Consider the following 17,619-nt stretch of genomic DNA (forward strand, 5'->3'; position numbering starts at 1 on the left):
GCGATGTCATTTTACATATCAAAATACATTCATAAACCTTGGGGTTTTTTTGTGTTTTTTTTTTTTACAGAGACAGAGAGACAGTCAGAGAGAGGGATAGATGGGGACAGACAGGAACGGAGAGAGATGAGAAGCATCAATCATCAGTTTTTCGTTGCGACACTTTAGTTGTTCACTGACTGCTTTCTCATATGTGCCTTGACTGCGGGCCTTCAGCAGACCGAGTAACCCCTTGCTCAAGCCAGTGACCTTGGGTCCAAGCTGGTGAGCTTTTGCTCAAACCAGTTGAGCCTGTGCTCAAGCTGGTGACCTCGGGGTCTTGAACCTGGGTCCTCGGCATCGCAGGCCGACACTCTGTCCACTGCACCACCGCCTGGTCAGGCACATTCATAAATCTTTTAGTGTCTATCTCTCCTCCTTTGCCTAGACATACACATTAATCTCAGGATTCCAGGAAGGGAGGGAGTGTATGGTGGTATGACATTTTGTCTCTTATTGAAAGGGAAAGGAAGTTCTTCAGATAACCTTAATCCTTTCAGAGAGCTAAAACCAAATGACCCAGTCATCCACGTAAGTCAGGAGACTTTCATATCCTTCTCTCTTCCTTTTCCAAGAAAAGGACAGGACAGAAAACCTGACTTTTCCTCTTTAAAATGGTGTTACCAATACTAAGTTTTACAGTTCTTTGGTACCTTACAACAAAATCTCACCATTTGCAACAACGTGAATGGACCCACAGGGTCCCCTGCTAAGTGAGATCATCAGTCAGAGAAAGACAAACACCAACAGCTTCTTTCCGATGGTTGATTGGCCGCAGAATCCCATGTTGACTTCGAGGCAGGTGCCCGTGTCAGGGAGGGTCTGTGAGGTTGGTGAGCAATGGGGGAAGGTCATGTGAGAAACCAGACCTGGGAACTCTGGCTGGAACCGTCCACACCCATGCACACCAAAAGAAACTTCCCAGGAGTCCTTGGGAAAAGAGTGATTGTCTGTTAGCCAGTGAAATTTCACCACATCATATTACCTTGACCACCCTAAATGATCCCTTTAAGTTTCCCCCACGCAGTTTCATCCACGCGACTTCTCTGGCCCCTGTCACCCGGAGCAGAGATCATCGTCAGGGAAGCGATGTACTAAATAAAATTTTATTTTTCCGCACTTTGTGGCTATGCCCTTCCTTCTTCCTTGGCGGGGAAAATACCTTACAGGGTCCAGGCTGTGAGTCTGATCCCCTCCGAGGAATGAGGTGAGGGAGCGACTGAGAAGAGTCCATTCCGCCTCCTCTCTGTCCACAATAGTCAGAATTCTCTTCACTCACGCTGACACCGGGGTCGGCTGTGGAAGGCACTCGGGCTACAGATGATCAGTCCATCCAGGAATCCAGTCATAGAGTCCCGTTTGTGTGTGCTTGTGAGTGTGACACAAATCTGCTGCTGGACCCCAATTCAGGAACACCACAAAGCACCTGCAGTGGTCACACACGGACGTGTCAGCTGTGATGAAGAGGACAGAATTGTCGTCCCCGCTGACTACAGTGTTCGATGTCCTTACAGTGCCCATGTGGCTGAGGGTTCTGATGCCCTGGGTACTTAGAGCAGCTCTACAGGGGTCTCTTGTTAAGCGCTGTATGGACGTGGAATTTTAAGGGCTGGTGGAGTGACGTGAGTAACACAGAGTCCCCCACCTGAGCAGAGCTGTGCTGGGATCTGAACCGAGTACAGGCTCCTGACTCAGCCCAGACTTCCCTTCACACTGAGGACACAAAAAAAAAAAAACAGTGGTGCCCACCCTCAGCTGCATGTGCACACACACGCACACACCTATATGCATGTGCACACACACATGCATGAACATGCATTACTATGCACACTCTATAGAAAGAAATGTGACTTTCTTCTTGAAATAGGTAAATGAAAACTTCACTCCTCTAGTTAAATGAACAGTGAAAACTGTTATTGGGAATAAGCAGGGTGTCACCTTATAAATAAGTCAGAGGAGGAGGACAGCAGAGTGACAGGCATAATTATAAACACAGACACAGGCTGGGATGTGATGCTCTGTGTAAGGAAACAGCTGTGGGCGGAGGTCGTTGGGAAACCAGAGCAGAGAGACAGACAGACGGGGGACTGAGGGAGTCAGGTCCATCAGGGTCCTCCCTGTGCTGACCTCTCCCTGGGAATAAAGGGCAGAGAAGCCTGAAGGACACATCATGGGGATGAGGGCTCCCCTTTGGAAGATAGAGGAGACAGGACGTGACCTCACGGCAGCCACTTGTCACCTCGATGCACAGTTGGGACAACAGGGACAGGTCTACTTCTCACAAGGAATTCATGCAATCGGTGGGGAGGTTATGACGACTTTGCATCTACAGATCCCGGATGGGGGGCCCTTAGTGCAGGGTCAGAGCCTGAGGTCCCAGCAGAGCTGCCCGCTCCCCGGGCTCAGGGGGACGTCGTGTTTGTCTGAGGACGGGGCTCTTGTCTGCTCAGGACGTGTCCTCGGTCAGTGCACTCTGGAGCAGCTCTCTGAGGGCCCTTCTTCCCGGTTACTGTACTGCAGTATACTCCAGCCGGCCGGACCCGCTAGATCAGGGTTCTATAACCTCGTGAGCCAGATGTGGCTCTTTTGATGGCTGCATCTGGCTCGCAGACAAATCTTTAATAAAAAAAATAATAACATTAAGAATATAAAACATTCTCATATATTACAATCCATTAATCTCCTACCACTCATGTTCATGGTTGCAGTGGCTGGAGCCAATCACAGCTGTCCTCCCGACAACACCAAATTTTTACTGGATAATGTGTAACGTACACGGGTCATTGTATGGCTCTCACGGAATTACATTTTAAAATATGTGGCGTTCATGGCTCTCTCAGCCAAAAACATTCCCGACATCTGGGGTACAGCATCCTGGGCACTGCAGGACATTCCCAGAGTCCCTGGGCTCAGTCTCCAAGGTGCCAGCAGCACACCCTCCCCCTGACTGGGATGAATTAATCAAACCATCTCCAGACATCACTGATGCCTCCTGGGGCAACACCATCCTGAGAACCGTGGCCACAAGAGCAGCGTTCCCTGGCTCCACCCTCAGTGACACATGACCATCAGGGACACTGTGTGTCACCAGATGTAAGTGGTTCCTCCAGCCCCGTGTTCTCTGCTCAGTGGGGCTCTATCTACCCTGTGTCATGTCACTGCCCTGGGCTCACTGTCAGCCTCCTCCTCCTCCCATCAGATTATCCAGACCCTGGGGGCGGGGCATCTGACTTCCTCTGTTGTGGAAAGGGAAGGAGGGGAGGGCTTATAACTGTTTTTTTTGTTTGTTTTTTTTAAAACAAATTTTTTTTTTTTTGTATTTTTCTGAAGCTAGAAACGAGAAGAGACAGTCAGACAGACTCCCGCATGCGCCCGACCGGGATCCACCTGGCACGCCCACCAGGGGCGACGCTCTGCCCACCAGGGGCGACGCTCTGCCCACCGGGGGCAATGCTCTGCCCCTCCGGGGCGTCGCTCTGCCACGACCAGAGCCACTCTAGCGCCTGGGGCAGGGGCCAAGGAGCTATCCCCAGCACCCTGGCCATCCTTGCTCCAATGGAGCCTCGCTGCGGGAGGGGAAGGGAGAGACAGAGAGGAAGGAGGGGGAGGTGGGGAAGCAAATGGGCGCTTCTCCTATGTGCCCTGGCCGGTAATCAAACCCGGGTACTCCGCACGCCAGGCCGATGCTCTACCACTGAGCCAACCGGCCAGGGCCCTTATAACTGTTTTTAAAAGGATTCATTAAGGGCCCTGGCCAGTTGACTCAGTGGTAGAGCGTCGGCCTGCCGTGCAAGAGTCCCGGGTTTGATTTCTGGCCAGGGCACACAGGAGAAGTCCCATCTGCTTTTCCACCCCTCCCACCTCCTTCTTCTCTGTCTCTCTCTTCCCCTCCCGCAGCCAAGGCTCCATTGGAGCAAAGTTGGCCTGGGCGCTGAGGATGGCTCTGTGGCCTCTGCCTCAGGTGCTAGAATGGCTCTGGTTGCAACAGAGTGATGCCCCAGATGGGACAGAGCATCGCCCCCTGGTGGGCGTGCTGGGTGGATCCCGGTCGGGCACATGAGGGAGTCTGTCTGACTGCCTCCCCGTTTCCAGCTTCAGAAAAATACAATAAATAAATAAATAAATAAATAAATAAATAAATAAATAAATAAATGGATGGGTTCATTAGCCCTCCCTTGGTTCTACTATTAATTAACCAGAGAAGGAAGGACACAGGGTTTTGGAAGCTGTGAAACCATCTGCCCATGGCCGTTGTCCAGAAATGACAGTGAAGAGCACCCCACTCATTCCGTGAGACACAGCTACCCATTTTGGGGTTCAGAGCATCAGTACTTACAGCAAAGTCTAAAACAGCACCCCCAAAGTATGACTTTAAAGATACTGGACCCTCTGCAGGAAAAGTGGGGGATAAAATTGTCACAGCATCAATAAAAATAGTGTTCACTGCCCAGTGACAATGGGGGTGTGTGATTAGGGAACTGTGAGGGCACAGCCTCAAGTGCAGCCTCCACTGGGGCAGGAATACAGGATGGCATCATGGAAGTCCCAACAGAACAAGGTTTCAAGATGGCAGGTGTGCTCCTCTGTCCTAGATGCCAAGACGTGGGAAGGTGGGGAAGGAACACCCTCTTCCAGGTTGGGGCCCATGAGCCCACGAACTCTGCGTCACTCACTCCTTCCCTGTGGGAGCCTCAGGGCACCTGCAGCATCTGGGCTGTGTCTGTCCTGGGTCAGAAGTTGGTCTACTGCCCCTAGAGGCCAGAGCGGGAAGTCACAGGAGAACAGGGCAGAGGTGCTCAGAGCCTTGCCTGGCTCTGTCACCCTTAGCTCAGCAGCCAGCTCCCAGGGGACCCACCCCACCCCACACCGTCCCTGCTGGCTGATTCTCAGTCTTCCTCTTCCGCCTGCTTCCTTGTGTTTGACCATTTTCTGAGTATGAAACTGTGATGATTAAAATACCGGCAACACAGGGTCCGCTGCTGAGGGGAACATCGCAGAGACTAGTGAAGAACCAGAGACCCGCTGACAGCACAGCAGCCACAACCACACACCACACCTCAGAGCATCCTGCTTCCTGCCCCGTGCTCCCGTACAGGCCCCTCCTCACACCCCAGCTCGTCGGCTCTGGTCTGACACAGACCTAACCCAGCTTGTCCCTGGCTCTCATCCTGTCCCCCAGAACTGGAGGCCAGCCCCGTGCAGAATGACCAGCCCCTGCAAGACACGTCGGGGCCACCCCCTCACCCTGTCCGTGTTCCCTCTGAGGGTCAAGGCAGTGCTCTGTCACCTCCTCCCAGTGACCACAACCCCCAATCTCCTGTCTCCCCACGTTGGTTCTGTTCCTCTCCCCTGTGGCCTTTGAATCTTCTTAGAACGACGACTTCCAGCTGAGGACAGCAGGATCAGCAGGGGACAGGTATTAAAGGGACAGAGAGACAGAATGGTGAGGGCTTCAGGCAGAAGGACTGTGTGGGGAGAAGCCGGAGGCTGCACAGTGAAGACCAAGACCTTTCCCTTTGCAGAGACCACACGTCACTCAGTCACACGCCCAGGCTTCATCCTGCATTCAGGACAGTAATGGGGACACAGACGCTGACCTAGTAGCAAGGACACTCACCTGCAGGACCAACAACTCCTTTCTTTTTAAATTATTATTCGTATATTTAATTTTTATTTCCTTATTTTCAAATACAGTAAATTGCAATATTATATTAGTTTCAGAAGTATGACACGGTGATCGAACAATTGCATACATTTTAGACCAGGCGTCCCCAAACTACGGCCCGCGCACCGCAATGCGGCCCCCTGAGGCCATTTATCCAGCCCCCACTGCACTTCTGGAAGGGGCACCTCTTTAATTGGTGGTCAGTGAGAGGACCACTGTATTTGGCAGCCCTCCAATGTCTGAGGGACAGTGAACTGGCCGCCTGTGTAAAAGGTTTGGAGACCCCTGTTTTAGAGCGATCCCCACAACACACGCAGTACCCCCGGGCCGCATGCATACTAATTGCAGTATTGTTACTACATCCCCTGTGCTGTGCTTTACATCCTGGGGCTGCTTCTGTGACTGTCAATCTGCACCTCTTAGTCCCGCCCCTTTGGACCCATTCTCCAACCCCTTCCCACCTGGGCCACCTCAGTTTCTTCTCTGTGTTTCTGAATTTGAATGTGTTATAATTGTTCATTTACTTACTATTTTCTTAGGTTCTGAGTATAAGTGAAAATATGCAATACAGTTTAAAAATGACCAGAGGACCTGAATAGACATTTTTCCAAAGAGGACATGCAGATGACCTGTCCACATATGAAAACAGGCTCAACATCACTAATCATCAGTGAAATGCTGTTGAAACCACAATGAGATATCACCCACACCTGTCAGAGTGGCCGTCATCAGCAATGAACAGACAACAGGGGCTGTGAGGGTGTGGGGAGAAGGGACCCTGGTTCACTGTTCTTGAAATGCAGACGGGTCTCCACTGTGGAAACCAGCACTGAGGTTCCTCAAAATATTATTATTATTTAAATTTTTATTTATTTATTCATTTTAGAGAAGAGAGAGAGAGAATGAGAGAGAGAGAGAGAGAGAGAAAGGGGGGAGGAGCAGGAAGCATCAACTCCCATATGTGCCTTGACCAGGCAAGCCCAGGGTTTTGAATGGGTGACCTCAGTGTTCCAGGTCAACACTTTATCCACTGCGCCACACAGGTCAGGCTCCTGAAAATACTAGAGAGAACTATCCTGTCACCCAGGAACCCAAGTTCTGGGTATTTTACTGAAGAAATGCAAAACACAATTCAAAGAGACATATGCAGCCCTGTGGTCACTGCAGTGTCATTTACAACAGCAGAGATACAGAAGCAGCCTCGGTGTCCCTGCATGGACGATGGGACACAGAAGGAGAGGGGTGTGCACACAGTGGAGTGTCACTAGGCATAAAACAGAGTGAAATCTCACCATTTGCAACAACGTGGATGGACCCACAGTTTCCCCTGCTAAGTGAGATCATCAGTCAGAGAAAGACAAACACCGACAACTTCACCCTGATGGTTGATTGGCCGCGGAACCCCATGTTGACTTCGGGGCAGGTGCCCGTGTCAGGGAGGGTCCCGGCTGTGAGTCTCATCCCCTCCGAGGTCTGAGGTGAGGGAGCGACTGGGAAGAGTCCATTCCGCCTCCTCTCCGTCCACAACAGTCAGAACTCTCTTCACCCACGCTGACACCGGGGTCGGCCGCGGAAGGCACGCGGGCTAGAGATGATCAGTCAGTCCAGGAATCCAGTCACAGGGCTTAAAATAAGACCCCAGGTGTGTCTATCCTTATGAGTGTGACACAAGTCTGCTGTTGGACCCTGAATCAGAGACACCAGCCACGCACCTACAATTGTCACACACGGATGTATCACTATTGATGAAGAGGACAGACTTGCTGTCCCCTCAGGCAGCAGTGTTCGATGTCCTTACAGTGTCCATGTGGTTGAGGGTTCTGATGTCCTGGGTACTTAGAGCAGCTCTACAGGGGCCTCTTGTTAAGTACTGTATGGACGTGGAATTTTAAGGGCTGGTGGGTGACGTGAGTAGCACAGAATCCCCTACCTGAGCAGAGCTGTGCTGGGATCTGAACCGAGTACAGGCTCCTGTCAGCCCAGGCTTCCCCTTCACACTGAAGACATGGGGGAGGATATGGTATCCATTCTCAGCTTCATGTTAAACATAAACACATGTACACACATCTGTACACACCTACATGCATGCACACATGTATACCTATGCACATGCACACACACATTCCATGGAGAGAATAATAACTTTCTTCTTTGTGCAGGTAATTAAATACTTCTCTCCTGTAGTAACATAAACAATGAAAACCATTACTGGAGAATAAGCAGGGTGTCACCTTATACATAAGTCAGAGGAGGAGGACAGCAGAGTGACAGGCAGATTTATAAACAGAGGCACAGGCTGGGACGTGATGCTCTGTGTAAGGAAACAGCTGTGGGCGGAGGTCGTTGGGAAACCAGAGCAGAGAGACAGACAGACGGGGGACTGAGGGTGTCAGGTCCATCAGGGACCTGCCTGTGCCGACCTCTCCCTGGGAGCAGAGGGCAGAGAGGCCTGGGGGACACACAGAGGGGAGGAGGGCTCCCTGTAGGAAGGTAGAGGGGACAGGACGTGACCTCAGGGCAGCTGCGTGTCACCTCAGTGCTCAGTTGGGACAACAGGGACAGGTTTACTTCTCACAAGGAATTCATGCAATTGGCAGGGAGGTTATGACGACTTTGCATCTACAGATCCCGGAAGGGGGGCCCTTAGTTCAGGGTCAGAGCCTGAGCTCCCAGCAGAGCTGCCCGCTCCCCGGGCTCAGGGGGACGTCGTGTTTGTCTGAGGACGGGGCTCTCGTCTGCTCAGGACGTGTCCTCCACCAGTGCACTCTGGAGCAGCTCTCTGAGGGCCTTTCGTCCCGGCCGCTGCCCCTGCCTCCCCACGAAGAAGTAGATGACAGGGTTGACCGCACTGTTCAGGGCAGCCAGGAGGCGGGAGATTTTGAAAAAATATTTAAAATTGACGAACCAGTATTTGAGCGTATAAAGCAGGAAGCTTAGTCCGAGGGGCAGTCCAAGCAGCAGGAAGGCCAGCACGGTGAGAAGGATGACCCTGTAGAGCTTGGTGACCTGTCTCCGCCGGGAGCAGCAGTGCACACGGATGAGCAGGGTCAGGCTGGACACACACAGCACGAGAAGCGTGGGGAAATATAGCACACTGTACACCCACAATAGTGTGTCATAAATATAATACATAGAATAAAGACTATCACACAAAAACCACAGAACCCCCAGGCAGAGTGACAGTCCCCAAATCAGAGCGCACACGGTGGTGGAGAGATGGGCCGGGCGGCGGCACTTGTACCAGATGGGGAAGGTGACGGACAGACAGCGCTCCGTGCTGATGGCCATCAGCAGAAACAGCCCCGCCGTGTTAGTCATGACGAAGAGGGATATGAAGAACTCTATCATTTCATCATTGTAATCCAAAAAAAATCTACTTGTGACCCAGGCGTCTAGAGATAAGAGGAAGGTGAAGTCCGCGATGGCCAAGTTGAGGACGTAGACCAAGAAGGGGTTCCTCTTCACACGGAACCCGAGCAGCCAGATGACCGTCCCGTTCCCCACCATCCCAAAGAGGCCAATCAAGAGACTCAATGGTAACACAATATATTTTAAAAAGAACATAAAATTAGTCCCTGTGGTGTGGCTTGCTGTATTTCTCTCTTCTGGTAACTCAAACCCGGTACTTGGGTCTAACAGCTCTGACTGCGGTTGGGGAGAGAAGGCCATGCTGTCATCACTGAGCTCCTGAGCCATCTGCCGGGCCCTGCTGCAGGGTCACCCTGTGAAGATGCAGGTGGACACTGGGACAGTACCTCTGAGGTCAGGGAGATCCGGTCACTCTGCGGACTCCAGCTTCAGACCCTCCTGGGACAGATGAGCACAGGGACACGATCACCGGATGGCGCTGGACGGGGTTCACACACTCAGTGGGTTTGACCTGCAGGAGCCTTTCCCTGGGGAGCCCAAGAACACGACACCCTGTGTGCAGGTGACCTCACCTAGGTGAACTGTCCCCACTGCTCCCTGAGCTCATGATTCCAGGCTTTCAAAGGTCCTTTCTTTTCCATTTTCTTCCTTTTCTTTTTTCTTCCTTCCTTCCTTCCTTTTTGGCTCTTTCTCTCTCTCTCTCTTTCTTTCTTTCTTTCTTTCTTTCTTTCTTTCTTTCTTTCTTTCTTTCTCTCTCTTTCTCTCTCTTTTTCCCTCCCTCCCTCCCTCCCCCCTCCCTCTCTTCCTTCCTTCTTTCTTTCTTTCTTTCTTTCTTTCTTTCCTTTCTTTCTTCTCTCATTCTTTTCAGATGAGAGGAGAGGACAAAGTGAAGCAGACTCCTGCATGCGCCCTGACCAGAATCCACCTCACTTCCTCATCTGGGATGATGCTCAAGTATTGAGCTATTTTTAGTGCCTGAGGTTGATGAACTCCAAAGGACATATCTGCAGAACCCAGGGTCACATTCTAACCAACGCAGCTATTGACTATGAAAAGGTAAGAGGGAGAGAAGGGAATGGAGGTGAAACAGATTATTGCTTCTCCTGTGTGCTCTGACCGGGAATCGAACCACAGACATCCATACTCAGGGCTGATCCTCTATCCACTGAGGTCTGGGACCTCACAGGTTCTCTGTGGCCCTTGTTTACCATGGCATTTGACCAGGAATGTCAGCCATGTGCTGCCTTTGCAAATTGTGTATGATTCATAGTCACTTCATTCCGGTCAACCCTGGGGCCTGAGGGTGATGGGTCACATTGACTATCTGTTCTGTTAAACTCAACTGACTTTTTTCTGTCTGCCTGGAGCCAATTCCCACACCAGGAAGTACACACTTTGCTAATTTCAAAATGATTCTCAAAGTTCCTTATTTTTTTGTTCTTATCTGTTTATGCCTCTTTCCTCTCCTCTCCTGTCTCTCCTTCCTCCTCTCCCCCTCACTCTAAGGGGAGACACATGAAGCATCTCACACAGGTTGGACTGTGAAGCCACAGCCTGACTTCCTGTGAGCAAAGTCTCACCAGAGCCACCCGTGATCTGGCTTACTCTGTGGGGTCTAGAAACACTCCCGTGTCCGGTGCTCTTTGGACCCGCTGTCCAGCTCTGTGTCTGTTTGCCAACGAGACAGCTGTTCTCATGAGCTCGTCCCTTCCCTGTGCTACGTGAACAGGACAGAGCAGGTGCTCCACGGGCAGTGTCCCGGCTCCCTCCATGTCCCACCCGTGTCCCCGACAGGCTGGGGCTCAGCCACCACGGCATCTGCCTTCATGGTCAAAGACTGGAGAGTAAGACGCTGAGAAACCCCTTGACAAGTGGAGTAAGGGAAACTGAGGCACAGTAATTAGACAAGACTCAAAGTTTGAACAATTACAGCGAGGTAGTGAACCTCAAGGTTATCTCTTCCTGAATCATGGATACTTAGGAACAAAGGAATTACGCACCCCAGACCCTCCAGGGTCAGGGAAGAACCAGCCTTGGTCCTGGTCCCTATTTGATAATGTGCAGGGAAAATAGAATTAACCATAAAATAACCCTGACCTCTCTCTACACACATATTTGAAAATGGACATAGTGAAGGACCCACCTGGACAGGTAATGAATATCCTGTTAAGACCCTGCACTGACTTCCACCAGCTATAGGGAAATAAAAGCCTCAAGACAAGGGACCCAGAGGAAAGTCTCCCTGGAGCAGCCGCACACCCTTCTCTCTAAGGGTCCCCGTGAGACGCAGACAGGAGAGCAGCGGGCAGGGGTAGCTCATCCCGGGCTGACCCCTCGACCTGACTCCAAGACCCTCTTTCTCTCTGACTTCCCAGGGGGCTGACAGCAGCCCCGCCCTGGCTCACTTCTGTCCCTGTGACTTCACTTCTCAGTGACTTCACACAGCCCCGTGGCTCAGTCCTTCCCTGTCACACTTCTAGACCCAGAGCACCCGCCCAGGCTGTCCCCTGTGGCTCCTCTGTCCTCAGCCCTCCTCCATGGCTCTGTCCCCAGCTGTGGTAAATGTACCCTCAGCATTGCCCGGTCTAGTGTTGTCAAGTCTTTCCTGCTTGAAGTCAAGTCCCCATGTCCTATTGCTGTGCCTGAGGCAGACCCACTCCTACCCAGTCCCCATCCTGTGACAACAGGGACAACAGTCTCAACAAATGATTAGCCACTGCACAGATTAAACCTCAATACTCACACATCTCATATGAACTTATTATGGACCACTGAGCTGTCAGTGAGTTCTGAGAATTATGATTTTTAGTTATTACTGGACCCACCCCACAGCTAGAGAGACTGTAGGAGGTTCAAGATGATGGGACTTTATTTGTCACTTATTTATGCTCCCAGCTCCAGCTCCCAGCGAGCAGGTGGCGAGTGTCTGTCCCCTCCTCTACGCTGAGCTGCAGGGACTCGCTCTGTCCGTGTTCTGGTTCCACAGTCTTGCACATGAGTCTTATCTCAAACACACTCGTCTACCAAGAACCTGACAAGAGCACATGTGAGCACATGCATGTGACACCTTTCTGAAGGTCCGGCTGAATGGTAGGTCACAGTTCTACTTCTTTCAATAGGTGGAAATTCCATCCATTGCAGACCACTGACCACAGGGGGTCCGATGAGTGAGGAACATGTTAGGAACAAGAGAATGGTATAAAAAATGTCACCTTGGCAAGTTCAGGAAAAAAGAGGGGAAAAGTATATAGTAACTTTTTCATAGTATTATAGTATTACATTCTTCTATTATATATTAAATATAGTATACAAAGTACAATTTTTTTCTAAACAAATGACTATCTACTTCACCAGATCAAAGTAAAGCAAATGAAGAGAAAGGGACACAATGAATTCCTTCCAGCTCAGGGGGTAGGGTCAGTCTCTGTCCCTCAAGGTTCTCCCTGAGCGGGTGAGGACCACACACAGTGGTCTGGTCACAGAGGGTGACCTCCTTAACCAAAGTCCTGATTTATATGAGAATTTGTTTGAAAAACACCTTCAGTGAAAGGGAACTGTGTGGGCTGTTGGAGGGACTACAAATGGTGCAGACACTCTGAGAACAGCATGCAGAAGAATTAAATATGAAAGAATTACATATGAAATGACTGTATGGTGCTGCGATACCACTCCTGGGACCACATCCAGAGGACATAAAATCCCTATTGTGAAGACTTGCCTACAATCCTATTGTCCACAGCAGCTAAGACATGGAAACAACCTGCACATCCATCATTATTATTTTGTATTTTTCTGAAGCTGGAAACAGGGAGAGACAGTCAGACAGACTCCCGCATGCTCCCGACCTGGATCCACCCGGCACGCCCACCAGGGGGCGATGCTCTGCCCACCAGGGGGTGATGCTCTGCCCCTCCGGGGTGTCGCTCTGTTGCGACCAGAGCCACTCTAGCGCCTGGGGCAGAGGCCAAGGAGCCATCCCCAGCGCCCGGGCCATCTTTGCTCCAATGGAGCCTTGCTGCGGGAGGGGAAGAGAGAGACAGAGAGGAAGGAGAGAGGGAGGGGTAGAGAAGCAGATGGGTGCTTCTCCTCTGTGCCCTGGCCAGGAATCAAACCTGGGACTTCCGCACGCCAGGCCGACGCTCTACCACTGAGCCAACCGGCCAGGGCTATTATTATATTAATATATAAAATAGAATATTATCTAGACAAAAAAAAGAAAATCCTGTCATTTCTGAGACTATGGATGAACTCAGGGGACACTGCTCAGTGAGCTGAGTCAGACACAGAGAGACAAACACTGCAGGACCCCACGTATGTGTGAACCTGACACAGTTGAATCACAGAACCAGAGAGCAGAGTGCTGGTCACCAGGGGCTCAGGGTGGGGCATGGGGACATGCTGGTCACAGGGAACAGGCTCCCAGGTATAAGACGAGTAAGAGCTGGGGTCTGTGTGCAGCACAGTGACTATAGCTGACAATACTGTACTGTGTGCCTGATCGGCTATGAGAGATCTTAACTAGTCACCATAAAAAATAAAATAAGAAGAAAAAGAAAGAAAGACCAAAGGAAGTGCTATCTATATAAGGTGACAGGTGTGTTCATTACCTTGATTCAGGTGCTTTGTTCACAATGTCTCTGCATACACCCACACATCATGTTACACGCCTTAAACACACACACTGTAAACGGTCAAGTGCACCCACATTGAGCTGAGGAGAAAGGAAATGTTAGGACCCCCCACAGAGACATCTCATCCCTCAGTAGCTACGTGAGCGCGAGCAGACCCCACCTGTGACCACGGGAGGTGTCTCAGTATTTCTCAGTGTGTGTCCTGCTCTTTAGTCTCAGGGCTGAGGGACGCGGGCAGACGAGAGGATTCACTATGAGCTGAGGCTGCACCACAGCCCAGGAACACGAGTCCACACGGGCTGATGGGCCCCTGGCCCGACCTCCTCGCCTTCTGGGAGGCAGCGTCTCCTTAGAGACTTTCAAGCTATGACATGCCCACTGACCCTCTGTGTCCCTTTCTCAGGGTGACTTCCTCTCAGGTGACAGGGTCTGATCAGGGGCAGTTTGTCCTCTGAACCCAGTCATGGCCAGGCCAGCAGAGAAGGACCAGCCATTGTTCTAGCTCACTCTTTCCTCCATCATAAATTGAATGTGCTGTGTGAGGGGTGAGTTCAGAGACGAGGTCACTCTGCACAGTCCCAGAGTCCTGCTCTTGTTCTTCTTTGGGGGGAGCTGCCCCCCGGAACCCGCACGCTCACTCAGCCCCCTGAGCTCACTGGAATGTCAGCTTGTGTCTCTCAGGAGGTTGAAGAAGCAAATGAGAAGGAAAGAGCTAGGAGGCCGGGCACTCGGATCAGACCGTGGTCCCTCAGAGGGTCTCGGGGTCCCTGCCTCTGTCTCCTGCTCCCCCTCCCACTCTCCAGGGCACCCAGCAAACCAGCCAGCCTGACCCTGGGCACTGAGGAGACCAGAGCAGCGGGCGAGCAGGAGGGACGTCCCCCGACTCAGACAGAGCCTGGCAGAGTGAGGAGCAGGGATGCTCAGAGAGTTCCAGAAGGAGAGAGCGGGTCCAGGTCAGAGAAGGGGAAGCAGGCATTCCTCCTCACCTGTGTCTTCCCACGGGGGCTGGGCGCCCTGATGTTGGGGGCCGCTGGGGGACCTGGGGGCGAGCGGAACCTGAGGTTTGTCCCTGTTCTCTGGGGCTTTCCCGACGTTCCAACGGATGCGACTGCAGCCCAGGGTCAGGTCTGCAGTGGGTCCCGCTGACTCCCTTTTATAGAGAAGGTCCCACTCGGGCGAGGCTCCCAGGGTGTCCTCATCCGGCTTTTGAGAAGCAATCTGAGCAGAGAGCCGTGTCCCTCGCACCATAATTGCCAGGTTCACAGCACAGAGCTCACGGCCAGGAAGATACGTCCACATTAATTTCTAAACAACCACTTCAGTATATTACTAAGAAAATAATAGACTGGGTGAAGTATCCGGACGTCTCCATTATTTTCCTTACCAGAGGGACTAAATCCTGACTATTGTAGTAAGAGCCAGTGACCTCAGGGCAACCAGAGTCTATGGACCTGCCTGTGGCTTCTCTGTTCCCTCTGCAGGGGTCACAGTGTCCCCCAAAGCTCTAGGGTCTCCCCTGGCAGAGGGGTTTTGCATTTGCTGTCCCTTCAGATTGAATGCTTTTCCGTGCTGTCACTCTGCAGGCTTTCTCACGCCGTCCTGCTGTGACCACAGGTCACCTTTCAGGGAGAGTTGGGACTTCTCAGGACCCTCCTCCGGGTGCTGCTTTACTTCCCCGGGAGGGGTCCCCACCGGCCCTCACACATCTCACTAGTGCATCTGTTGTGTCTGTTCCCCAGCAGAGGGCCCACCCTTGAGATGCAGACACAGGACTAGGGGTGACAATGTGACGACCTAACTAAAGAAAACACATTGAGTCTGAAACCGGGAGGGACAATAGCACCGAGGGGACAAGTCCACTGCTGAGGTGAGGCCCTTTGTCCCCTGGTGACATAGGGCTCCAGGCCCACGGCCGTTTCTTACATGACCAAGGGGGGCTAAGGCCTCCTGAGGGGGCACTGCCTTTCCCCACACAGACTGTACGTGACCTTCAGAAACACTGACTCAGTGTCATTTTTTGGGAAAGTGTCCATGTTGTTCTCTGTGTGAATAGTTCGCTCCTCTTGGTGGCTGAGTGGTGATCTGTGCATGGACACAGCTCGGATGGAGTGACATCCCCCACCGAGGACGTGGAGTTGTTTCCAGTGTGGACAGTTGTGAATGAAGCTGCTATAACATTCCTGTGCAGGTTTGTGTGAACTGAAGTCCCCGTTTCTCTGAGATCAGTACCCAGGGACCATTGCTGTGTCACGGGGTAGCTGCATTTTTAGTGTGTAAAGAAACCACCGCACTGTTTTCAAGGATGGGGAACATTTTCCATTCCATGAGCAGCAAACCAGCCACGTGACCACATGAGGGCTGGGAAAATGTCAGCGTGCAGAACTCAACCGACAGCCATTTCGGGCTCTGAACTTGGGGTCATGGGACCACTTCATTCCTCCTCCTGGACCCTCCTCCCCACGGCTCCAAACACCCCAAACGCCACAGTTGTCCCGGAGTGGTGGTGAAGGGGAATGTGACAGGGCTGGACCAGATGCCTCGTGCCTGCTGGTGACAGACCACTATGGCTGGCCTGGTGGCCTGTGCTGTGTGCACCTCCCCAGTGGTGGGCAGGATCCTGGCGCAGGGGTGCCCTGTTGGGGCAGTGTAGCAGCATGAGAGCCACATGGGGCAGAGACTGTCCACAGTGGGTCAGGTGACCATTTACTTTGGTCAGTGACACTGAGGCAAGGGATTTTGTCCAACAGAGACCAGGGTCTAGAAGACATAAAGCCTCTCAACCCTCTAAAGAGGCAGTAGAGCAGGTGTGAGACCCAGGGCGGCCACACCCGCTGTAAGTGGTGGGTGGGGCCTTGTCCATGCAGAGCAAGAGGGGGAGGCACTCATCTCCCTCGGTGACGTCAGTCACAGGGGAATGACGGCCTCGCACTTGAGCGCAGAGAGCACCCACATCAGCGCTAATGGTCAAGCCCAGCTTCTCACCGGCCCATTACTGACCCGTCAGGACCCCTCTGGCCGGGGATGGGCAGGAAATGGACTCCTTCCAGGGAGGAGTGCAGCCCTTTCAGGTTGGGAGACGTTTACTGGGAATGTTGTCCACACAGTGCTTCTTGGACCTCCCAAGGCTGAAAGTTCTCTAGTCTCTTTCCGCATGTAGGGCGTGGTCTCTGTGAATCAGGGGACAGAGATGGCAACGACAGTTTGGGGTTGGTTGTTAGGTATTCAGTTACTTTAGATAACCTTAAAGTGTTATTTCAATTATATCAACTACTTTTGCCTTTTAACTCTTTAAATCAAAAGTAGGCACTTTTGGGACTCTTGTGTTCACATTTGACAGGTCTCAGGATATGACACATTCATTCCCACTGTAATTCACTAAGTCTCATGTTTTAAATTATTGAAATGTACTGAGACTTGTCCCCTGGGTGCTCAGTACCTGTGAGCAGGACCTTGTCAGGAACCAGGGTCCCTGCAGATGATCGAGTGGAAATGAGGTCACTGGGGTAGGCTCTAGTCCACTGTGACTGGTGTCCTTATAGAAGAGAACAGGACACAGACACACACAGGGACGACCCTATGAGGATGTCTACACGCCAAGGAGAGAGGCCTCCGGAGGGGCAGCCCTGCCGACACCGTGAGGTCAGACGCGCAGCCCCCAGAGCTGGAGGAGGGAGTGTGTGTTCAAGCCCCAGGCTGTGGTGTCACTGCCCCCCCAGCAGACTCACACAGGGAGTCACCCTGTGAGCTCACAGGAAGCCAACGTCCTCCTGAGATTGGCACGTGTGATGCGTGTGAGACGTTGGGGTCTGTGTGATAACGGCCCCTCAGGGATCCTTGATGTGAGCTCCCTTCCACAGACCAGAGCCTCCACTGCTCCCGGCCTCCCCTCATCCCTCCTCCATGGTCATGATCAGG

The 17,619-nt window shown here is 52.1% G+C and overlaps 1 protein-coding gene across 1 annotated transcript; it reads right to left on the reverse strand.

Moving 5' to 3' along the window:
- Positions 1–8,443: 8,443 nt before the first annotated feature.
- On the reverse strand, positions 8,444–9,211 carry LOC136387084 (mas-related G-protein coupled receptor member X1-like). The gene has a single exon (XM_066358139.1). The coding sequence runs from the start codon at positions 9,209–9,211 to the stop codon at positions 8,444–8,446; it is 768 nt and encodes a 255-aa protein (XP_066214236.1).
- Positions 9,212–17,619: the final 8,408 nt, after the last annotated feature.

This window comes from Saccopteryx leptura, unplaced genomic scaffold, assembly GCF_036850995.1.
Source record: "Saccopteryx leptura isolate mSacLep1 unplaced genomic scaffold, mSacLep1_pri_phased_curated manual_scaffold_70, whole genome shotgun sequence".
NCBI lineage: Eukaryota > Metazoa > Chordata > Mammalia > Chiroptera > Emballonuridae > Saccopteryx > Saccopteryx leptura.